The sequence below is a fragment of the Pagrus pagrus genome (genome assembly GCF_965226575.1).
Source record: "Pagrus pagrus genome assembly, chromosome: 15".
Taxonomy (NCBI): domain Eukaryota; kingdom Metazoa; phylum Chordata; class Actinopteri; order Spariformes; family Sparidae; genus Pagrus; species Pagrus pagrus.
The window spans coordinates 13,920,714-13,946,505 of NC_140199.1; the positions used below are offsets into that span (position 1 = coordinate 13,920,714).

At 42.2% G+C, this 25,792-nt stretch overlaps 1 protein-coding gene across 4 annotated transcripts in view; it reads right to left on the minus strand.

Moving 5' to 3' along the window:
• Window positions 1-25,792, minus strand: part of thada (THADA armadillo repeat containing) — a 92,419-nt gene that overhangs the window by 30,751 nt on the left and 35,876 nt on the right. For all 4 annotated transcript variants that reach the window (XM_084376595.1, XM_084376592.1, XM_084376593.1 and 1 more), the window contains 4 exons: window positions 25,026-25,157; window positions 16,329-16,497; window positions 4,130-4,233; window positions 1,405-1,487 (listed from right to left, as the gene is read on the minus strand). In XM_084376595.1, the coding sequence (XP_084232721.1) occupies window positions 1,405-1,487; window positions 4,130-4,233; window positions 16,329-16,497; window positions 25,026-25,157 (488 nt within the window). The remainder of the gene's footprint in view (window positions 1-1,404; window positions 1,488-4,129; window positions 4,234-16,328; window positions 16,498-25,025; window positions 25,158-25,792) is intronic.

The window sequence follows — 25,792 nt, forward strand, 5'->3', positions numbered from 1 at the left end:
CTAACGGTGTAGCTGCTAACTCTTCCTGAGCTCTCAGTCCGAACCACTAGCTCCAAGGAAAACTGAGCTAACTTGCTAACAACAGCTAGTAGTTACTCTAGTGATATGCTCCCCCTATTTGTTTGGAGTATGAATTCAATGGTGGTCACTTGTTACATATTGCACCTTTAAGTGTATAACAACACTTTAAGATATATTTTAAAAAATGCAGCGCATCATGAACTGTAAGAATCATCAATCCAAAGTTAGGGGATGAAATTAATATTCAGTGTTTGTAATATTTCATTTCCATTCTCATCTGTTGAGTATAAACCTTTTATTCACATAAAAGTAAGTGTTCGCTGCCAACATTGACTTTGCTGTTTATTGTTTACATGTAAAAGTACCTTTTTAGACGAGCATTTTACAATGTGACAACCAACATAAATACTCACAAGCTGAAGAGCATCGTGGGACAGTGGCAGTTTTTTTAGCCAAAATAGAAGTATCTGGAAGTTATTGAGCATATGAACGTTATGGTGATTTAACAGTACCTGTTGTTGTGGCCCCTTTTAATGTGATGGCAGAGAAAAAGCAGACGGAAAACAGAAATATCACATCTCTTTGGGTGTTTTGACACGTTCCTGTTCGGTGTGGTTTAAATTAGCTCTGGTGTGTTTGGCTGTTGGTTCAGTTTGTTTGGGCTCGTGCAAAAAGTGTATGTCGGTTGTTTAGTCTGCACCTGATTTTGACCGAAACCGCCTAAAAAGGCGGCTCGAGGTCTGCTTCCGGGTGAATTCTGTTGTGGTTTGTCTGTGGTGTGAAAGCAAAACAGACCAATCACATGATTTGATGTTAGATCATGTGTGACTGCCTTCGCCAAGGAGGCTGTGTTTTCACCCGTGTCCGTTTGTTGGTCGGTTGGTTTGTCAGCAGGATTACACAAAAACTGTAACAGATTGCCCTGAAACTTGGATGGAGGATCGGTCTCGGCCCAAAACAGACCCAATTAACTTTTTGTGCAGATCCGGAAAAAGGGATGGATCCAGGATTTTTTCTCACTTTCTTTAACGGTGCCAGATGGGGCTTTTGTTTTTGCCAGTTTCGTTAATTTCTCAGGAAATAATGGATGGATCTTGATGAAAACAATCAGGCGTATTTAGGTGGCTCGCATCTATCCATCTGGTATCATCTAAAAATGGTCAAAAAAATTATCTTAAACCATCTGTCTGGCCCATATACAGTATAGTTACGCAAGCTCATCTGGTAACCATGTGATACAAGTACACATCACCTAATGGGTGCAGGAATTCTCCCTGATATTTGAGAAAGTGAAATAGAGTTGTATTTGTGGCCTGCTCTGTGTATTTTGAACAATCACTCATTAAAACGTGAGTCAAACTGAGTGACCTCACAGTAACTCACCATCCAGAAGACTGATCTTGGGCCCACACAGGCTCACCAACACATCCAGAAAGGCTCCTCTGGTCACCACGCAGCCATTCTGTCTGAAAAGGGAGCAAAAATAAATACAGATGTTTTTGAATTGGGTCATTGGACATTCGTAACTCAAAGAATCTATTGCTTGCAAAGATTTTTGTGATTTGGTGCAACTAACTGTGATTTTTAGGGCTAATATAATTTCCCTGTCCCGGTCTGTTCTGGTTTTAAACAGGCAAAGGCTGCAATAAATGCTTCCTGCCTGTGTAATGGTTAGTTTTTAGTTCGTTTTTTCTTGGGTTGGGTTAATTTGAGTTGAGCATACTGATAAACCCACGACATAAAACATAAAACACCATAAACTTAAAAGATAAACCAAAAACAAAATATGTCAAAGGTTTACAATTCAAGCGTAACATATAAAATACACAAAATACCACAAGTACATGAGTACCAATACCCAAGTTACTTGCCAGTTAGGGTTGGCAAGTTAATTCAGAAGCATTTTCATAATATTTGAAGAAAATCTTTTAACATCACGACAGCATTAAAGAATCAAATGACTAACACAGGAAAACATTGGTGGCCTGTGAATAGATTGGGCAGGCTACCTGTCCGTCTACCTACAGACCTGCTTACCCTCGCACACTCTGTCCCTACACTTATTGCATTTGATGGGAGTTTTCAATAAGGCTCGGTGATATATTGCTAAAGATATTAGCGAGCTAGTCGCACAAGAATGGTAGAAAAAAGTGCAGCCACAATTTCACGATGCTAACATGCTAGCATGAGAGCAGTGAGTGCTAACATTAGCCATGTTTTTTTTTTACAATCATGATAATGCTGGCCGTTTTCGCAAATGTGAACTAGAGATGAGGTAGTTAAATACAGTTAGCCATGACAATGATGCACTCACTTATTTATAGATCTTATTTTAATTGTCTATAATCCATTGTTACAGACAGGATCTTGGACAGGAAGAGGCGTTCCTGGTCAATTAAAGATCAGATGAGTAAAAAAGTAAAAAGAATATAAAATAATGCATTTACTGACTTTCAGCATTAATCCTGTTCGTGCATGTGGACGTGATCACACATAGAGTCATTAAATGTCGACTCCCCAAACAAAAAGTCAGTGTATTTCTGTGTCAACAACAGAATGGGACATTGATGTCTGTTTGTTTGTGTGTGTTTTTATTGGTGGTGAATCCTGAAAGCCTAAATCCTTAATGTGTGAGACCATCACATGAGACGCCTGCAGCTGTTCAAACATAGATTTGATTGATACACACACATAAACAAGCAGAGGCTTGAACAGAGGAGCCGGTTGTAATTATTTCCTCCCTATTAGTAGACACATTAATTGATTTACCGTGTATCCTACAATGTTTCACAATAGTCATCAAGTGGAATTATTGTTGTTATTATTAGTGGAGGCTGACATTAATGTGTTACATCTGCCTATGGCCTCGTGTGTAAGCGAGAGCAGCATGTGTGGGCAAAGTGAAGTGTGCGAGTGTGTTCAGTATATGTGTGCGTTCAGTCGAGGGTATGACCACAGCGCTGCGAAAGCCCGCAAGTGTGTGTGCGAAAACAAGAGGGACAGTGTGTGAGCTTGACGTCATGTTTTCATCACTCAGATATTAATAAGACACACGCCCCCGCACAAAATCCTCAACACACTTAATGTACACACACATACACAACATGACACGACACAACACGCGTGATGGAGCATGAGAAGAGGGCTGGGGGAGTGTGTGTGTGTTTGTGTGTGTGTGTGTGGCTTAAGTGAGAACAGATTTGGGCAGGGACGAGTCCTGTGAAGTGGGTTGACTGTGTTTATGTGTGTATGAATGGGAGGTAACATTATAAAATAGGCTGTAAGGAGTTGAATCATTAGATCACAATCCAAACGACACACTGGAGAGGTTCTGATGTGCCACCACAAAGCCAAAGTCAACTGCAGCGATCTACACGAGTGTCTGCAGTCATCGTTACGCCATTGACACCCTCCTGGAGGTAGAAAAAGTCCAAAATGACACAGCGCAGAGATGGTGCGCGGCCAAAACCAAACACTGACTCAGAGCAGACGAACAATGCATTCCATCCTCTCTGGAAGGTGGCCGCTTCAAATTAGTGGTGTTCTGGAAGAGAGAGGAGGTTTTCTTTTTCCAAAAACAGAGATCCTCTGACCTGTGTTGTCCTTAGATCTGGGCACTGGGCTCCGTGGTGCTGCATGATCAAACGGACAGACTAAGGGCACGCTCTGCTGAGCAAGAATTCACCTCGTCATCTTAATAAAGGCTCATCAGTGTAACCAAGCGGAGCTAGCAGGGCTAGTGTTGCTAACCCAGCGACCCCGTGTTATCTGCTGTAGGCCGCGGCACGGGGAGAGACTGGAGACCCAGGCCTGACCTCAGCCAGGCAGGAGGGGGCCCACTGGGTAATCTGTGCCCCATCTTGAAGCCTCGATCTTGGGTGAGAGGGCCAAAGGTAGAAGGGGGAGAGGGGGAAGGGGGGGGGGAGGGCTGCGGATAGGACAGCAGGCGGTCTCTTTGAAATGGAAGCCTGGGCAGGACATGAAGCGGACACGGCCAGGGAGGGGATGAACGCTGGGACAAGGCGCTATTCTTCTGCAGAATCAGTTGGAAGAGCGGGAGGGATGCTTATCTGTGCGTGCATGCATGTGTGTGTGCGTCTAGGATTACCGAGAGGCGAGCCACATGCGCTGACGGAGGGCGTCGCTGATGCCATTTCCTGCTGGCAGGGGTCTGTGTGAGTCAGTCTGGTAGGAGCGCAGCAGAAACAGCACCTGCATACACACAAACACACACTGTTGAATTGATGCACGTGTGAGAACTGTCATCTTTTACATTTATATACGAGGGGGGGGGGGTCAGTCCCACCGACTGAAATTTGGTTTTGCGTCCTGTATTCACAAACTGCATAAAACTAAAACCATGAGACATAAACCCGGGGCATGTTAAAAGCCATCAGAGCAAAAAGGGCCATGGTTCAGCTGGGCCAAAGCCTTAGACTTAGACTTATAAAGGATTAGAAGGAGTAGAAGGACTACATGGCCATGTATTTCAGGAGGCAACAGTTTAAACAGTTTAGTAACATTTAGTATCTACATTAATAATGAAATATGTGGATATGATTATATTGTGTTATGACATAAGTGTCGTCTTTTCCTGGTATTAAAGGCTCTATTACAGAAAGTGATGTAATTTTCTGTATTTACACGACTCTTCTACTTGTTCTAACACTAGCCTTTACTCACGGCCAATCACAGCGAGACAACTCTTTCGAAACGCGATGGCACCAAAACCATTGTTTTCCTACAATACAGCGCACCTGGTGGGCGCTCTGCTCCTCTCCTGTCCTGTGCACTACAATCTTCTAGCAGTTTTTAGAAGTTGAAATATGCTCAACTTTTCAGCACAAGGCATGGAGTTGTACCACTTTTCCCATTAATTACATATGATGGCCGGATTGGCACGCAACCCCGCTCCACAGGCGCGCCATGTTGTTCTGTCCAAAACAAGCTTCTCCAAGGCTTCAAAGTTTTTGAGCCGACTGTGCCCGTAACGACGAGTCTCTGTGCGATTGTCCCCTTGGTCATTATATTCATATTACTGATGCTTATTAATCAAAAATCTCATTGTGTTAATGTTTTTGTGAAAGGACCAATGGTGGTTTGAGAGGATTTCAAAATATCAACATAAATTTTGTGTACTGTGACATAGCCTAAGAATATTGCATCATTATCTTAAGGTCATATTGCCACTTTTAACACTATTAAACACTATTAAAAATCTCGTGTAGTGACTAATGCAGAGTGAAGGTAAATGTTTTCTTAAAGGTGATTTCTAAGTTTTTTTGCATGGTCAATCTCTGGTTTCAGTCTTGGCCAGTCTTGACAGAGTCTCACCAAAATTGATACAAAAACAAAACATGTTGAGTCGAACAGCCAGAGGCATGTTAATGCTACACAGTAATTATAACAACTGATGGGCACTGGGAAGTATCCTTTAACCATACAATAAACATGCTACCCCTCTAGGTAACCATCCCTTCCTGTCACTTGACCTCTGACCCCTGTGGTGGAAACATGTGATTTGAACTGATACTCAAACACCTGCAGTAACTGTGCTGTAAGTAATGGCGACAGAAAACGTTTAAGAATTCTCAAAAAGTTTCCCACTGAACATCAAATCATTGCTTTCACTGTGGCTGATGTGACAGAGTGTGACTGAGCCAGTTTGTAGCAGGTGGACTGGTGGTTGGGAGTGATCAGAGGCCAGGACACAGGCTGGCTGGAAGGCTGGCTGGCTGGCTGGCTGGCTGGCTGGCTGGCTGGGGTGTGTATTCTGGGCCTTGGTAAGTATACTCTTTAAGCCGGGGCCATGGCCACAGACCAGTAGGAAGCCATTCATTACGCTATGCAGGGAAGGAAACGTGGGGAAAAACCAGGCCGACCACGTTGCACCAAACCTGGCCACTGAGTTCTGGCCTGCCCCTTCTCTTCTCCTGCAGTCTCCACGCCCAGGCAACACCCACTGGCTCGTACAAACAGCTTCCACACCCCTGGGTCCCTCTAGCTCTCACTCTCTGAGGGCTTTTCCACCTAAATAGAGCCAGTGCTGGAACCGACTGCCGGACCAAATATTGAAACTTTCCAAGTGATTTCACTGTCAAAGAACTGGTTCTAGAGGATCAGTCACACTTGAACTGCTCTCTGCAAATATTCGCTAAGCTTCTTATTGACTTTCTTAAATCTCATGTGACGGAAAAAATCCAAGAATATGTCTCCAGTTTCAGCGTTGGCTCCAACCGGTTTTGGTACATTCCCAGGTCACGGCTCACCTGTCAAGAACCTTAATCTGCAAATGTACACGTTTGACCAGTTGACCCGATGATATCTTGGTGCATCTTGTGTTTGACAAGGGAATAGTCAATTATCTAGCAGCGACCCATCACCCTGTTCATTCAGTACAGTCCTACCAGACTAGAATAGTCTTGATTACTTACATTGGACCGGTGACATCACATCTGTTTCAATTCTGAGTGTGGAGAAATTTTGTTGGACTGGCAACAAGTGTTGCGAAATGAAAAGCAGCAAAATCAGCCACATTCTGGCCTCTTAAACTGGCTGAAGTACAACCAAAGATGACATTTTGAGGGAAGGGTAATGTCATCATGCAAACACAACCAAGATCATATGCAATCAAAGGAATTGCGGTGAATAAAGTGAGGAAAGTGAGAAGGGTTAACTTCAGGAAAAATTGGGAAGAAACCAAAAATCTTGCAGCCTTGGATGGTGTCCTAATATGAAGTAATTTTGACTTGGTGGTCAATCATCTGACCTGGCATTTAAACTCAACTACAATCATGTCTGAGGTGACGTGGAAGTTTCTGGCTTCTCCTCAGAATTGTCTAACTTGGTTGTTTTTGCTCACAGGCTGCTGAAACCTGCGACGCAAAGTAGATACTTAGTGGTTGTTGGCATGCGTTGTGTTGATTGCCTTGTGTTCAGTGCCATTACATCCACTTATGTAAATTAGTTGACTCATTCAGAAGCACAGGGTGGCTTATTAGAAGGTTGCCAGTGCTGGTTCCAGTGTCGGTGCCCTATGTCTTCATTCGTCCTCCCCTCCGCAGCTACACCTCATCCACCGGGGCTGGGAAGTCCCTGCATGGGAGGCTCAACCGGCTCAATCCAGCCCGGCATGGAGAAAACCGGAATATATATAGAAAATGCTGCCTCCCTGTTCCTCCTCTCAAAGACAGAGTACAGAACTACACCCCATGTGGGAGGAGATGCTGGGATTGGATTGAGCTCAAATGAATGGGAGATGACAGGACAGCAGCACAGAGACCTGGTGCAGGCCCTGCTTTGTTCATCACATCTTTCCCTTCTCTCATTAAAGTCTACTACACGCTCACAATATCTACAGGTGAATTTAACTTAAGGAGGTTTGTAGCGTTTACTGGTGAAGCGGGGGAGTTTCTGTTTACATTCAGTGCTACTCACCAGAGCACACTGTGTGCGTCCTTGAGGCCTAACAAAGAATGTATTTCCTCTCATGAGCCATTCACAAAGGTTGGGACCTAAATTATTTACATCCATGTTAACTAAAAACAAACGTAAGTAAGAGTCGACGACCCTGACATTACTATTATTGTTATGAATATTTTAGGTAGGTTACTTCATACTTCTTGAATAGTTTTTCACAGCCAATGTATTCAAAAATCTAGTTTTCTAACCTGACATGCCAGATGGTTGTTGCACAAAACCATCTTCATCAATCCATCAATCATCTAAAGGCGCAGCTAGAAAATATTTGAAAAGGGCAGAAATTTTTAAAAAACACCAATCAGATCAACAGTGAGAATTCGTTGCCAGTGGATCCAGTTGGTAAATCAAACTCTTACAGAAGTCAGTCCAGAAAAGAGCGAAATCCTCTTTTCCATCGAGAAAAGCTGTGCCATTCTTTGCTTGTCTTACAATGACATATACTCTCCAGTTCTGATATAAGTGATGCAACAGCAGCTACGCCGACCTCTTAAGGAACCGCCAGTGCTGTTTACAAATGAACAGTAGCTTCTCTCACTAGTCGTCACACCTACTTAAATCACTCCTATAGGTGCCAGTAGTTCCTCAAAGGATGCTGATTGGTTCAACCACTCTCTGTTAGGCCACAAGCTCATAGATCGAAGCCTGGCAAGATGGATTCACTACAGCACACCAAATCCAGTTGCCTCACAAGGTGAAGCAATCATTGATTAATATTTACACAACTTTATGGAGACTCATGCTCTCAAATCAATTTGTCATCCATTTTAACCTGAAAGCAGCATTACTATTCATCTAGTTTTAAATAATTCACAAGCTAATCGCTAACTTTGCCATTTGGCGATGGGCAGGTAGTGCACAGTGGCTCTGCTGCTGCTAGAAACAGGGTTGATAAAAGCAGAGTGAAGCTGTGGGCCTTCAAACCAAAACAATAAGATGAAAGACCTCTAAAAAATTCTCTGTGGGTTTGTCAATACAAGCAAGACATTTCACTTTTAATATATTAATTTAATTAATGGAAAGATATTTATTAGAGCCGGTTTAATTCCCTATTATCCTCTTTAATTTATGACCATAGTAGCACAATCAACCCCCCTCTGGAGCTTTGGGTTGCGACTTCAAGGAGCAAAAAAAAAAAAAAACGTGGTGTGGCAGTGCTAAATATGAAAAATATCAAAACGCCTTGTTTTCTGGTGAGACGTTTAACTGCTTGTGTGTATGTGTGTCTCTCTGTCTGTGTGAGTGTGTTGCAACAAGCCTTACTCCTCTTTTGGGCCTGGTAAAAATAGTGGTGGTGGATGTGAGGTCCCTTCAGACTCTGTTATCAGCCTGCCCTGCTGTCCCTCCCACTGCCGCAACCACAGACTGACCACACGCTGCAGCGAGCACGCACGCACACGCACGCACACACACACACGCAAACACAAACAAGTGCAAGTGCAAATAATTGCACACCAATTCATGGCTCAGTCCAGTAAAACACATGCACAAAGAAACATATAAATCGGCATTCACATAAAACCAGATAGAGGTTAGGCGAAGTGTGGACGCGCCCAATTAGACAAAAAGAGATCCCAATAAAGACGGGCTAAATATAAAAAAGACATAAACACACTCTCTTGCTCTATATAGCCGTATTCTTGCACAAACAAAGCTTACATATGCACTCTAGACACCGAGTCATACTCCTTCACATATGCATACGCGCATTTGGGTGTGACGGCGAAGTATTTTACTGGCGTGTCTGCATGCGAGAACTGTGTTACTACATCTTTGTCACAAAAGTTACAAGTGTATCTCAACTGACCAGAGAGCCGTTTGTTTTTACCATTATGTCCAAAGACTTGAATATATTTTTGTACTGGCAACATGAACCGTGTGTGGGGAAGGGTGACATTCAGTAGCACTTTGTCATCACTCCTGCTAGTGTCCGCAGTAAAATATGAGTCACTTCAACAACACCACTTAACCCCAGGGGTCAGTTCACTCCAAGTTTCTTCATCTCAAACTGAACTGAATGTACGTACTGACAGAGCCTTTGTGCTCAATTTTTGTCGTATTTAACAAATGACAAACTGCGTCAGTCTGAACAGTTCTCAAACTCTTTATGTCACTTTGGAATAAGAGACATCTAAGGCCTTTCTTCTGACCACAATGAAATATAATCTGAGCAAAATGTCTCAGAGTATAGAGTACAGTATGCAGTCCAGTTATTCTTACTTACTTAATTTTTCTAATATATCATTTGATATACAATATTTTCATTCTTGTGAGTAAAAGATGAGGGTTACTACAAGAGACTCCAGACCAGCTGATGCCACAGATAATCGGTTTCTTAAAGTTGAGCGTGAAAAATGAATTGTTGACCTCTGAAACAGTAATTGAGTAAGATTGATTCGAACTCTAGAGCGTTTAACTGAGTGTCATCAGAGGGCAGAGTTAGCTCAGTGCAACCTAAACAATGAACTTTTTAGGAAAACTCTATAATGAAGACTGAAAAATGCAGATGAAAGCCATGTAAAAAGCTAGAAAGAGGACGTAGAGTTAAGATTTGACAAACATTTGTTAAGGTCAGCCTTCAATTCAAGATTCTCTCTGGAAATTGTAGAGAAACTGCAAGTGGTCAGTGCATTAGGTGCCACTATGGATTAAAAGTGTTAGAGTATTTTTAAATCCACATTATAAATCAGATTGATACCACCACCAGGATGACGGTGAATGGTGACTATCTGACTGAACGCAATGAGAAAACAGAAATGAGCCCCAGTAAAGCTCATATGCAATGTTGAGCTCAGTTTAGACCGTAGATAAGAATGGTATACATAGAGCGGCAAGCCCTCAAGTAATGCTGCTCTCGATCTATATCCGTAACCAAAGTGCATCGCAGACTCCTTTGTGGCCCTGCTAGCTTACATTGTACCACTTCATGCCTAATGTCTGACCTGAGTATCAAACACCTGGGATCCCTTTGGAATAGATACATCCCATGTCATATTAAAATCAGGCTGGCTGGATTTCCAGGCCTACATATTTTTCACTGGTTCAACCCAGAGGGTTTTCTCAGAAAGCCCAGGCAGACCACTGGCCAAAGGCAGCCGTCGTAACAACAGACCAAAAGATAATTATTGGAATTGGAGGAGAGGAGGGAAGAATGCATTTGGGAAAAAACACAAACATTACTGCTGCCAGAAGGAAGGAGGCCGCGATATTCTTAATTCTCAAGCCTCCTTCTCCTTCTCCTTCGTCTCATTTAGCCTCTGTTGTGGAAATACACAAAGGATTACATCTGTCGAGTCCTCAAACCACCACAGGCCGCAGCTTTAATACGTCTGGCCTGTACCAGGCGTTGTGGGCCAGGGCTGTTGCTGGCGCGTGTCGAGAGCGGAGTCCGGTGTCGGGTCGGGTTAGTGCCGGTCTATCCGATGGGCTTGTTAAGCTCGATTCTGGTTGTATTCAAAGCGGTTTGGGGCATGCTGGAGTGATTTAAGTGATTCCAGTGTGTTTTAGGATGCTTTATCAAAGACAAGGGCCGTACTCAGGCCATCCGGAGGACAGGACCGCATAGAGCTAAGCTCATAGCTTCATTTCAAATAAGTCATTCACTTCTTTACCAAACTTCATCGGGGTCAAGGGGTAACTACTGGTTACATTTTTTACGAAAGCAGCATAACCAATGAAAAAAACAGGGGCAACTATTCAGTGAACACTTTGAAGCCTCTAACACAGTTTGGTAGAAAGGGGGAAAACAAACTGTGATGCTCACATGTCGACTGGATTCCCATAATACACTCGGAGGGGTTAACAAGCAATTATGAAAGCTCGTTTTGGAGCTATTTATACATACAAGGTTACATGGTCGATATATTGTCATTTTTTAAAACACAAGGGTTCAAATAACAAAATGATGTTGGAGTCCTTTGTGCTACATCTATTTTAGAAAACTTGAATGTTGATGATGAACTGAGGAGTCTCACAGCCTGGTCATCTTGGGCCTCCAGAATGTTATGATATCATATTATAAAGATGTTAACATCACAATGGCGACAACTAAGCTCCTTCATCTTGGGGAAGAGGTAGAAGTCTGAGGGTGCCAAAGAGGTCAGCGTAGTCTGCCCCTATAACAGTGTGACACTTTTCCAGGTAGTCCACCAGCAGCACTCCCTCTGTACTCTGAAAACAGAGGCCATTACCTTGCCCGCGAACCTCACCTATTATGCTTTCTTGGGAGCTCTTTTTGATGAGTCTTTGGCTGTTTCCATTGTTTCAATTATCCACCATGTCCTTGTGGATCTGCTTGGGCGATTAAGCCCTCGAGACCGCACAAAGGCAGATGTTATTCCTTTAGACAGTGCTGCCTTGCAATTTTCGATGAAACAGAAATACCACAAAAGTTATTATCGTCAAACTTTCTACATAATCACTCGAAGGGTTGAACTGCACGTGCATGGAAGGAGAACTGTGTAACTAATCTCCTTCAACCTTTTGCCATAACTTATCAATCACTCCTTGTAGAGATCGAGTCGTTTCTGACTAAACCGTTCAATTCAGCTACAGTTCCTCCCCACAATGACATCAAAGAACTGCAGCATCAGGGAGCATGAACTGAGGCTGGAGGTGGGGTTGAATGGAAAACATTTTCTTGTGTGCGGTTTTCGGACCTCTTCACTGTGTGTGTGAGAAAGTCAGCAGGGTGGTACAGCCTGCCTCAATAGCTGTGATGGTTCCCAGCTCCACACTTGGCCCGCTAACAGTTGTTCTTTGACAATAACAGAGGAAGTCATTTCTCCCTCGAGCAGAAACATCTGCTACCTGTTACACACACACACACAAAATGAAGCATATTAACATACATTAGGCATCTCCCAAGGCTAAACACAATGTCCTCATCATCTCAGCGTAAACACGCCGCCAGTGTGTGGTGTCCGTGTACAGACACACAGTAGAACACACACTCGCCCGTTCTCCGTCCGTTAATTTATCTCAAGTCTAAACATCTTCCCTCCCTGGCTTACACGTGAGTGCAGAATATTTTAGACTCACTCCACAAGACTGCACGGCCACTATCTCCTCTATCAGTGTTTGTGTGTGTGATGCTCCCCTCCACACGTACGCTGCAGACCTCTATCTCTCTTTTACTATGTTTAGACCACTTCACCTGCAGCTCCTTACGTCTATCTGCCTCCATCTTTCCCATAATGCCCCCACCTACCTACACACTTGCTATCTATAGCCTGGTTACAGATGGTCCCTACAGATACACACAACACTATCAGGACTGCCGTCATGAACTCGGAAAAAACCTTTGAATCAGATGCTTCTTGTCAAAGTCATGTTGAACATCTTCAAAACAGAAGTAACTATCAGATGCTGACCATGTATGCAATTGTAATTTGCACAATTCACATATTTTCTATCTGAGTGTGTGATTTCTGGAATTGTTTTAAATTTTCCAATTATCCTCTTCTACATTCAAGTTGAAGGCAGTAAATCAATATGAGATGAGTGAGTGGTTTTCCATTATACCACAGTATCATGCATATAAAGAGGGACATTCATCTTATTCTGTTAATGATTCTTTACTCCCCACAGTTTTAAAGTATAAAAAAAAATATGGCAATACATATTTAAATAATTTACAATTAACCGCTGGTGGGCAATTGTGGACAACTTACTAGTTATTAATAAGAGTCCTGTATTTATGCGTTAAAATGAGTTATTTCTTCCATTGCCCAGCAGAGTGGATGTGTTCGGAGGTCCGGTGAAGCTAAACAGACAGCGTGTGAGGTAAAACGGGCTTGTGTGCTTGCGGTGGAAGGAAAAAGGAAATTGAAAGGCCAAGGAAGGGCTGCAGGCATCAGCTGTGCTACATCCCATACACGCTTCTGGACTCGACTTTAGTCTCTTTTCTGGATGTGTAAAAAAAAAAAATGACTTGATAAAGAAGAGACAGAAACGGCTGGAAATGTGCACGAGCAAAACTGAAAAAAAGTGAGTAAAAATAAATTGGCCGCTCCCTTTCTTTTCACCAATCACAAATAACTGAATAGGAAGGCTATTTAAGTTCATGCTGTATTTGGGCTGAATGAATCAGTTGTCCCAAAATTAATAAGACATTTTTGTTTTGAATTGATTCATTGTTTGACTAATTTTTAAAATAAAACAGCAAAACATTGGCTTGTTCCTGCTTCTCAAAAGTGAGGATTTGCTGCTTTTCTCTGTTTTATGTGATAGTACACCGAGTACTCAGACAAGATTAGCAATTTCAACACGTTGCCTTGGGCTCTGCCAATATTTTGACAATTTACAGACAAAACAATTAGTTGGAAAATTAGTCGGAAGACTAATTGAAGATAAAAATGTGACTGTGTACTGTGACTGGGAACATACGATTATATTTTAAGTCTTTTGTCAGTCTTCAGATACATTTAGCACAACCATACTTTCATTAAATGTTGACCACAGTAAGAAAGCTGTATCTAGAAAAATGTTTACATGCATGTGTCCCATGTTGCAGGTCTGTGTCTACATCTCTGCTATGTTAGGCTGCACAGCAGATTGATGTGGAACAGGTTTTCGATCCTCAGTGCAGTAGATGTATAACACAGTGACAAGAAAACAGGTAGCCGGTGATACAGTACACACACGACACACAAGAAGATGGAAAAATAGTGAAAATGAGACACAAGGAACACATGACAAGACAAAGAAGCTACCTCGTGTTACACCATCATTACATCAGACTAAATTACATAGAGCAGCACACAATATGATATCACTCTTTTGTGTGGGAAAGGGAAAGAAACAGAGTGAATGAAGAAAAGTAGTAGCAGCAGGACAGAAAGACAGGACGGAGCAGCAGAAAGAGACAATAGAAAAGATACCAAGGAAGAAAAAAGCAGAGACAGGAAGCAGAGAAACACAGAGGGGAAATGGATGGAGTCTGAGCTGAAGAAACAAATGCAGAAAGAGATCAGGAGACATCTGGAGAAGCGCCACACATGGCGGCCATGACAGGAATGCAAACTAAAATCCACTCTTCTTCTGAAATCTCCTCTAAGCCTTTAAGAGGCCCACCTCCCCTCCTCCTGCTCCTCGTCCTCCTCTCCATCCTTTGCCTTCATCCCACTGTGGACCTCCCTGCAGTCCAGACCGCTACCAAACCATAAGTGCAGTCATCAATAAGAGGGCAGAAGCGGTGCAGTTTTCATTCTTTGTGTTGACCCCTCGGCCCAGTTTGTACCGCTTCATACCCCCCAGCTCCCTCACCGAGCCCATCAGTGGTGTTCAATAAAAGGCTGGGGAAACTCCCTCTGCCCTGCTCCTCTGTGTGTGTTGATATTACCGGCAGACTGTTTGGTTGTGTTTGTCAGAGTGTGATGACAGAACTAAACACTGGTATTTACCCTGCGATAACCGCCTTGTCTGGACAGGCTCTCTGTAGAAACTGGGTGTGTGGGACTGACTGTGTGTGTGTGTGTGTGTGTGTGTGTGTATGTGTGTGTGTGTGTGTGTGTGTGTGCTGAGTTTTGATGCACCATATCTGCAATCTCTGTGAGGGTGTGCACATACACATGTTTTGATAACTGCTTTGGCAATTGCATTTTATATTATGTCTTTGTTAAATGAAAACCTCAAGTCCAGTTGTGAAGACTTTCATGTCTGAACCTGAATGAATCCATGAACTGAGGACAGTTAATCCTCAGAGGCTGTATACACAAGTACTGTACAAGGTTGCTTTTTATAGTTCAGTTTATGTTTTAGAACATAATAAGGTGACATTAATACCACTCTCACACCGCCGTTATCGTGTATGTGTGGGCTTTTTAATATTCTGATTTAGACACATTTAATAATAATGTAACAGTGGTTAGTTTTTAAAATATCTTTAACTGAACGATGTTCAAGCGATTCTTGATTGTAGACAGATGGAAGTATTAACAAGCTAACGGCGTTAGCTTCGAAGCATGTCAAAGCATTGCACCTGACATACATTTTTGTAAACAACATATCAAAAACAACTTTCCATGTACTTTCCAATACAGAGGAAAAACTTCACAAACAACAGCTGTCAAATTCAGAGAGAGTTGAACTAAATTAAACTAGCCATTTCTGTAAAATGTTGTCATAAGTTGATGATTGAAGTTGAGTTATAGCCAAAAATGTGCTGTTTTGTGAAGTCACAGTGACCCTGACTTTTGACCCTTGACCACCAAAATCTAATCAGTTCATCCATAAGTCTTAGTGGACACTTGTGCCAAATTTGAAGAAAGTCCCCCCAAGTGTTATTGAGATATCTTCACAAGAATGGGATGTATAGACAGCCTCCGACCCGAGCTATCGCCGGCACAGAGGCATACAAATGCACTAATGCTTTAAGGGAACATAATTTCCCAGAGCCCAACGTGACATCTGTCTTCATTTACTGTCATGAATGACAAAGATAAACAGCAAACCTTTACATTTAAGATGTTGGAACCAGCAAATGTTTGACATTTTTCCCTGAAATCAGTAAAAAGGTTAGCAATTAAATTTGTTCCCACTGACGACTTAATTTATCAGCTGATTGTTGATCCGTGACAAATGAGCAAACTCCATTCGCAAACTCCATTCGCAGAGGACAAACAACAAAAACAACATACTATTGTTCAACATACTGTAAATTCCTGAACCGTCAATCAGAGTTTGATTCCACGTGAGGCTCCCATCGCTGAATAAACAGCTTGTGGTCATTTCAGGGACTTGTGATTACAGCGCTTACAGAATGTTATGGCATATGTTATGTATATATGAGTGTACTGGTTTACGTTGCTGTGTGTGTGGGTGCAGACCTGCAGCAGAGTCCCGTGGATGTGGTTGTGTTGAATTTTCGGTGCAGGCTCAGGAGGAAGCTCCTGCAGTAATGCGTGGACGATGGACGGGGCCTGGGTGACGAGCACAAAGGGGACGAGGGCCCGAGCCGCCATCTCTCTGGTCCGATACACTGCCGAGCAACCGCATCTGAAGAACACACACACACATACACACACACGGCTGCAACATTAGTGTCATGGAAAGTTAATAAAAGCATGGAACATGGACAGCTGCGTTGTTATTTTAAACTTTGAGTCTTGCATTACGTCGCATGTTTGACTTAACGGAGGAAGTAATGAGGTTTCCCATTATCACAGCTCATGGGTTGTTATTGTAACTGTAGAGTTCAATTTATTTTATAGCTGTAACTCTGTTATGAAAAATTATGTAATTACGTGTGTATTATTATTAATTATCATTATTATTTTGAACTCCAGCCACATTATGTCATGTTAGGAATGATGGCCGACGACTTATTTCTTTTGGACAGTTGCTATATACGTATATGTTACGCAACGTCTCCATCTTTCTCCCTCTCTTTGTCTTTCTACCCTACTGCAAAGGCAAACGATCACAACTTAAACAACTCCCAGGCCAGCAGATGACTGATAAAATCAAAGTTAAATATTTTCAAATCATTACTGAACTATCAAGGAAACAATCTATCCCCTTTTTATTCCAACCACACAGATCTGTCTCCCTCTTTGTTTTCTCTCACACACAGTAATCCCTTTACAGTATCTGCTGGTGATGGAGAATGTGGCCAGTCACCCTGAGAGCAGACTAAAATTAACCTTGTTTACAAGCTGATAGTCTTTCCTTCTCCAGTGTCATAACAGTGCCATAGCTGACATGAGGGAAGGACGTGACCAAGAGCTGAATGAGGAGAGAGGAGGAGGGGTGAAACGGGTCGAAAGGGGCTGAGGAAGAGCTACTGCTACTGAAGGAAGTGGGAAAATCTTAAGCACATGTTTATCTATATTTGCAAAAAAAATTCAACAAACAACAAAAAAGTTCCCTGTAGTTTAACATTGATCGACATCATCTCTTAAGATTGATACCACTTTCATGTATGTCTGTTAAACACAAGGCCACAGCCAGCAGCTGGTTAGCTTAGTACAAAGGCCGCTAACCAGCAGCTGCCAAATCCTCAAAGTCAGTAGTATTCATTGTCTTGGCACTATAAATGTGTGAATAAAATGCAGTGCCAATCCACAGCAGCGATGGACAATCTGGCGTGGAAATAATATCAGAATTTGTTGACCGCAACCACGATGAAAAACTAAATTATGATCTGTTTCTCAATGTTGAAATGCCCTTTAGACTACAGCCAGACTGGAAAACACATGTGAATCGCTACTTGCACCATTAACACACAATGTTGCAATAAAGATGGCACAAGCTCCTCATCCGCCATGCTGCTAGCTATAACCCGTAGTAAATGTCTGGCTGTCAGGTCGTCAGGTGCGTGAATGTCATACCTGAAATTAGCACATTATTTCCTCACATTATGGGAAAGTTTACTCAGCAGGCCTGTGAACCAGCAACTACTCTTCTAGTTGATATTGGGGCAACTTTGCTTCAGCCAAAGGACACAGACTGCCTGAAAGTCACAGGGCAACACATGTATAGAGAGCATATACTGAATACAGCGTACAGCACAGGAGTCAAAGGAGGATAAAAGGTGTACAGCATGTTGCAGGCTGTTTATAGGGTCTGTGATGGCATTGAAGCTGGCAGCGGAGGCCGAGCAAGCAGCTCAGCCTCCACTGTGGAAAATTCAGCGGATGCTTCTGGAGAAACAAGAAACACCGATCCATCACGACAACGGTATGCAGAGATGAAAAGGATCCTTGCTTTTTTCGGCTTTGGTATGAGTGAGGGTGAGATTTGTGTCTAACCTTAAAAAAACAGCTTTGTGCTATCCATGTTGAGAAATAATAGACTGTGTGAGGAGAAGCACTGATGACACTGATAATCTGTCAAAAACATCCCCCACTAGTCTGCCTGCTCCAAGACAGGGGAAATAGAAGATGGCTTGAATCAATGTGGATTTAAACAAAGAGAGGGCTGTGCAACAAGTCAACTGTCAACAAATGCTTTTCCACCTGCTGTGAGCATGCCTCTCTCCCTCCCTCACACAAACACACACACACACACAAACACACACACACACACACACACACACACACACACACACACACACACACACACACACACACACACACACACACACACACACACACACACACACACACACACACACACACACACACACACACACCTATGGCCAGACCGAGCCTCCATCACACACAGACAACAGTTTGCATTCCTGAGCTCTACGCGGCTGTACACGTGAATTTATGTGCACAAGCGTCTCTCACACTCACTCACTCAGAGACACACACACACACACCTAATGACCAAAACCCATGTCCATCCCTCACTTTCCCGCCCTCCCTGTCTCCATTTGGGGCCCATATGTTAACTATCTGTGCTAATTTGTCCCATTGAAACACTTTTGTAAAAGGAAATGACAGTTTGGAAGGGTGTAATTTTAGAAACAGGGCCCGTCCCCTGTGGGGTCATAGCAGACTGTTGACTGGCATGGACGAGACTCATCTGGGCCTCATTTTGGAGAACTGGGAGAATAGTTTCCTCCACAGAGACTATAGCATGTTGGGTAAACAAGTAACACAGTCTGTCACTGAGCAATGACATAAAGAAGTGACACACAATCATTCTTTTACTTTACACCCTAAACTCTTTTTGTCTGACACTTCATTGTTTAGTTTACAGTGAAAAGTCAGTGAAGAATTGGATCATTTCTGACTTGGGCGAACCCCTCAAGATAGTATGAAGAAGACACTTGGCAGTTGGACCTACATTTGCATGGCATACATTTCTTCATCTGTCCAAATCCATAAAAATGTATGAACACAGGCTCCTCACGTCTGAACATGCCTATATAGACAAGCGCTGAACAGTAACATGAACATAACCACAGCTGCCCGGAGTATGTCCTTGTCAGTTAAGGGCATATCAGGGCCTTGAGGTGAAGACAACTGATTATGTTCATTATTCATTCATCTATCTGTTGTTTTATTTAAATTAGAAACAGACAACTTCCCCACCCTTGCTTTTCCAATCTGAGTCGCAGCTACGGACAACACTTTACTCTATAATGGAGAAAAGGTGCCAGGCTGCCCCCCAGACTGGATCACCAGTCACTCTTCATTCTCCTGGGAGATTTAGTGTCCGGTGGCAGACAAAATGGCATACTGAGAGTGAGGTCTTCCAAAACCCAAATACATTCAGGTTAAAAAATGATTTAAGTCAGAAAAATTGAGTAAATATTCACACAGGAGAAGCTAAAAATGGGGATTGTCGGTAAATTGTTTTGTTAGTAAAATGACTTCAACGACAAATCTAGCAAAATGATTGATAGTTAAATCTGTAACAGTGAATCAAGTTTTATAGGATAATCATCTTCCAAGGAAATGGAAGGGACGTAGTATGTAATAAGTATAAGTAGCATAAAATTGGAAGTTGTCGAGTAAAATACCTTAAAATTGTACTTAAAGTTGCTACAAGGAACTTTCATATCGTGTTGATTCTGGCAGCCCCCTAATTTTCTCACTGAAGGTTCGTTTGCCTATGTAGGTCATACAGAGGGATCAGTATTAAACTGAGACTGTTTCATAACCGGTTAAAAGTTCCTCATGGTACATTTAAGTACAGTACGTAAGTATATGTACTTAGTTACCTTGCCTGCTAATGGCTGCTGTAATCACAAGAAAGTATACGTAGTGTTAAAAAAGCTGGTCACAAACAAGACGGTTAAAAATCAAAAACACTAGCAGGCTGCTGCTGGAAAGGAAATGACAGTGGTCCTTTTCAAAGCCTCACTTAAGTTTAACGTGCCCTTTCAAAAGAAATGAGATATGAGGCTGTGAAGACGAGTAAGGAAAGAAAGGAAGGGAGTGAGGCAGGGAGGGCGAGGAGAGATGCCTGGACTGGATATCGCAGGACATAAATCACAATCACGAAGGCAGAGGGAGAGGAAAAAAGAGAGACGTTTGATAAGACAAACTGTTCGACAGACATTAAGACGTTGGAATGAAGCTGCCATTAATTATTAGTATGAACGTAACATCCTCCCACTCTTTGTCGTCATCGCCGTCATTCTGTTCATCATTATCCAGGCAGGTGTGACGCATGTCGAGGCCAGGCGGCGAAGGAATGTGAAAACATCTCAGTGGTGGGAGTGTATGAAGATAAAATGCGGTGTGCTGTGATGGAGGGATAAAGTGGATAAATTATTAGGCACGGTGCTCCGTCCTGTCAACAGAAGAGGAGCTAAGCTACATTTAATCTTTGGAGGTGGCGGGTCAGATCGTATGGAGAGAGGAAAGACGAGGGTAAGGAGGGTGAGGAGGAGGGGGGGGGATGACAGTCGTCGACCTCATCAGACACGTCCGCACACGCCTGGGCAAGATGAGTCGGGGGATGGGAGCTCGGTGAAGAGAAACACGGCTGGAGCCAAAGAAATTAGAGCTGGGCTATATTTAACATTTCCAACATGTGGGCTTCATTTGGGTGGATGTGTGTGCAGCATACCTTCACTAACAGTCAGAGTCGGCCAGAGAGTCAGTCCTCGAGTTATTGACCTGATAACTGCATCCACAAGAGAGGAGCTGTTGAAGGAATTATCTAAAGATTTCACTAAATTACTGAGTTGTAATTAAAAAGTATGGTAAGTTCATTAATAAATGGTTTGGAAGAATTAAGGCTTTTCTTAGGCTGCAAAAAGTCAACTTTTGCACATTTGCAGCTTCAAATGGAGCCATTCATGTTTACAGCCCAACTACTCTGTGATCCCACTTCACTTTCCATTTGTCACCTTCTGACCAGAAGGTCGTTCAGCCGAACGAGGATGACCGTTTGGTGTCTCACCGAGCGAGAGCTTCCCCAGTTGTTAGTCACAGCTTCATAAAATGTTATATGTGGAAATATTAGAACATGGTTCTACTAGGAAGCTTTCCAAAACACTCATATGATGATGTCACCCGACTGTTCACATAGATGGTGTTTCTTAAAGCAACATTATGTAACTTTTTTACCTTAAAAAAACAGCTTCAAAATCATGCTGATGGTTCTGTGTCTTGTAACAGGTTGAATGGCGTCTCTAACTAACTGCTAACAATGCTAACATGCTGATCTAACCAGGTATAATATCTATATCATGCTCACTAAATTATTTTGGTGTGTTAGCTATCATTTGCTAACTAGATCTATGGCTGAGAGTGAGGTCATTAGCTCTTCAGGTATTTGGTCATCAAACAATCCTGGATAAATAAACATATTGACCTCATGGTGATGTTGAAGGAAAGTTTCCAGCCTGTCTTAATACAATTGTGTAATGATCTTTAAATGACCAGTAAGAGCTGAAGGATAGAGATTAGAGCACACAAAGCCATTTTCGACAGTTGGTTCAAATTTAAAAAATGTGAAGCTATCCTTAAAATTACAGGGTTGCTAAAGGGATTACGCTTCATCATGGCTGACATGAGTGTGTCAGCCAAATTTCATGGCGAACCATCTGATAGTTATTGAGACATTTTACTCAAGACCACAAATGTCAACCTCATGGCGGAGGAAGAGGAGAAGTCAGAGAAACATCAGAGATATTAAGACTGATCCTCTGGAGACCATGAATATCTGTGAATGATTTGATTTCGGCTTTCAAGTGAGATATTCCAAGTCGGACCAAATAGTTGACTGAGCAACTGACTGACTGTCTTTTCTTGGGCCGCTAGAGTGGCTTTAAACATCTTGAGAAACAATCAAAATATGGATATTAAGTTAAGGAGCTACTCAATCTAATAAGTTCAGTCAGCTGTAACGGAGCATCAGACAAACATATCAGTTATATCATCCTAACAACAACCAAATGGCCAGAAACTTTACTCACAGAGCACATGCAATACTATTTTAATATATCACCCGTGTGGGCTTCCAACATCGAGCAAACTCCCAACACACATACAGTAATAATAGACACATGGATGAAAAGATACCCACACTCAAGTTCTGTTATCTAAACCGTCTGTGGAGCATTCCAACCTCAAAGTCCTTGCCAGCTGCCCTCCACCCACCCCCACCCTCACATCTCCTCCCAAATACTCACACACAAACAAACTCAGACACAACAAAACACACAACTTAATCCTACAGCGCAAAATTCTTTCCTCTCCAGCTGTAAAATGTACTCCATATAGCTCGACGGACTATCTTCACTGCAGAGTAACTTCATTAGTCATACTAATGGAAGCCTTTTGTAGGTTTTACTATGTAAAAGTACGTTTTAGATTTTGGGGGATGGTGTAGTGTGTCTTCCCTCATACAAACCGATTCAGCGCTTGGTTCTGTTCGCCTAAGTTGCGCCAGGAGAACCGAACATGTGAGGAAGATCACGTTATCTCCCCCTCTGCCAGCTTTCCATCCACAAAACATCACCAGCTGTGTTTGCTGGCATGTCAGGTCATGTTAGAAGCTACACCTCAAAAAACTGAGCATCAATGTCTTTAGTAGGGGGTACGTGCTTTACTGCCCTACCACCCAGACTGCAGTTGTTGGATTTTATACATATAGGGTTCAGATTAAAAGTAAAATGTTTAGATAAGGTATGTTGTTGTGATGTTAAAGGTACAACTTTGTGGATTGTGTCAATGATGGTCCTCACAACAACAGTAACACAAGGGCGCGTGTGTTAGAAGCACAAGCTTCAGATCAGTTTGCAGGTGCAGGAGTGGATGAACGTGTACCAATAATATTTTTAGCTTTCTCCGTCTCAGGAATGTAAAAAATGAAGGCTGTAACCGCAGTTTCCCATTCGCCTGCGAGGTTTACTCCCCAGTAAACAGTCAATGTGGTTCAGATAAAGCCGGTCGCAATCTAATCAACCGCTGCGACACGAGACGGCACAAGAAACAACACACAAAAACCCAGTGGAGACACCAACTAGACACGTGTTTTGTCTCAGCGCGCTGAAACGCAGAATCAGACAAAAAAAAAACACTCGGACTAGAAGTTTCTTATTTTTAGCCTTCATCATGGATGGTGATACATCAGCTCGACTCTGGGAAGTGCGATGCAAAGAAACAATGTGAGAGAGGAGTTCATATAAAAGATGCAGAAGCACCTGTGCAAACAAAACAAGAACACACACACACTCATACGCACACAGTCCTGTTTAGACTGCAGGTGTTTTGTCTTGCTGATTGTTCTATACTTAGAATGAGTTCAGGTTCAGAGAAACGTTGCTTCAGAGGTTTATCGTGGCTGAGAAAGCAGGTGTGTGACCCTCTTACATTTGATAGAACATTCCCTTTGCTAATGTTTCTTTATAACTTCTGTAAAAGCATTCGAGGCGACTAGAAACACTCTCATTGATAGTGACGACACAAGGGAGGAGCTGCTGATGGGGAGAACGTTACTCCCATTCACATCCTGCGTGTTGTACTGCTGGGACTCTTAGAGCAGCTAGCGAGGAGTTAAAATTCTTGCTCAGGGTTACTTCAACTCATTTATGATAGAAGGAGTTCTTGTTTATGTTTTTAAGTGAGATAATATGTCTGGATATATTTTGACAAGCTTGAGTGGGCAGTTTATTTGTATGTGTCTTTCTACCATCGAGGGTTGCACAGATATATTGGCGATATTTGCCTTGCTGACAGCGACCGGCCTATCAGCAAATAAGATAACATTCACAGATATCAGTGGCCGATGTTCAAAGGCTTTTGGAGCAGTTATTTATTCATTCTTTTTCATATGAACGAAGGTTAAATTAAAGGTTGTTTCATTAATTTGTATGATTAAATTTGTGCTCTGTTAAAGATAGTGTAATGAGGGCAGTAATGAACAGTTTAGGTATTTTTTATAATTAAAGAGTTATTTGGTTCCCAGCAAAGTGGGAATAAATAAGCACAAAAACAAAGTTTTTATGTCTCTGTTCACCCAATCAAGTTGCAGTTCCTGAACAATGACACTGAATAACGGTCTCAAGAAGTTAGTATAGAGTCACAGTGAAGTTGACCTTTGACCTTTTTTATCCATCTAGACATATTTGCATAGAAAGTTGACATATTTATCATATGACTCGTTGAGAAATGGCCAAAGATGTGTTTTGTGAGTTCACAGTGACCTTTGACCATCAAATTATAATTAGTTCATCCTTGAGTCCAAGTGGCAATTCGGGCCAATTATTCCTGAGATACTGTGTGGCAATGGCATAACAACCAAACACTTCAGCATCAGCTATCGGTAAAATGGTTACTTTAAACAATTTGGCCAAAAAATATTTATATAATATATGCTGTAAACAATAGATATCATAATTTAAATAGGGCGCTCATTCTGACTGTTGTATTGTTTCACACAATCTTCAATGTTGATATTCAAGAAAGAACTTTTTCTCAGCTGTAAAGCTAGACCTCCGATTTCTCAACAAGTGAAACGTGAACATGCAATTACATGACAATAGGGCAAACATTTCCACAAGAAAGTGAAAATTATTTGACTGAATGGCTTTTAAACCTAGGAAAAAACAAAAAACAAAAAACAGAACGTGCCCAGTGTATGAAGTCTGTCTACGATGTGCCACTGACACCCACCTAATGATGAAAGGCATGAAGGGAGCCAGTCCCAGAGGTGAAGAAGATCCATCCATGGGAGAAGGGTAGAGTCGACTGAGCACCAGCAGCAGCAGGAACAGACTGGGGTGTAGCTTCACCTGTCCACTGTCACTGAACACAAACAGCACAGACGTCAGACTTTAACAATAATGCAACACTTGAAACGTCCTGGTGACAGTAATGCAGAATGAACAGAGCAGCCTTTAGATCAATGACAACTGTGTTGTAAATGTGGGGAGTGGGGTGCATTGCAATTGCATTAATACTGGACTCTGGGACCTCTTTGCATTTAACCCTACAAAAGGTTTTTGGGGAGGATCAACATGACTCTCATGTCTATATGCTAAATATAAAGACAGAGTCAGCAGGTAAGTAGTTTAGTTTACCTCTACAGCTCACCTCTAAAATTCACAACTGACATGTTTTATCTTGTTTCTTTTAAACAAAACTCCAGGTTTTACTTGGAATCATGTGCTGTACTTTTCTCATTTCCAGTCTTTATGCTATGCTAAGTTAAGCTAAGTTAATAGCCTGCTAGCACTAGTTGCATACGTAGTACGCACACAGGAGAATGGTATTTGATCTGCTTGTCATACTCTCAGGAAGAAAGTGGGTTTATTTCCCACAGTGTCAAGATATTCCCTTAAAGTCCTAGATTTTGTTATTTTAATTAAAATACTCTAGCTATAGTGGTATAAGAGAAACTAATAGCTGTAGTTCTAGTGTGTCGTCCATTCTCCATTTTT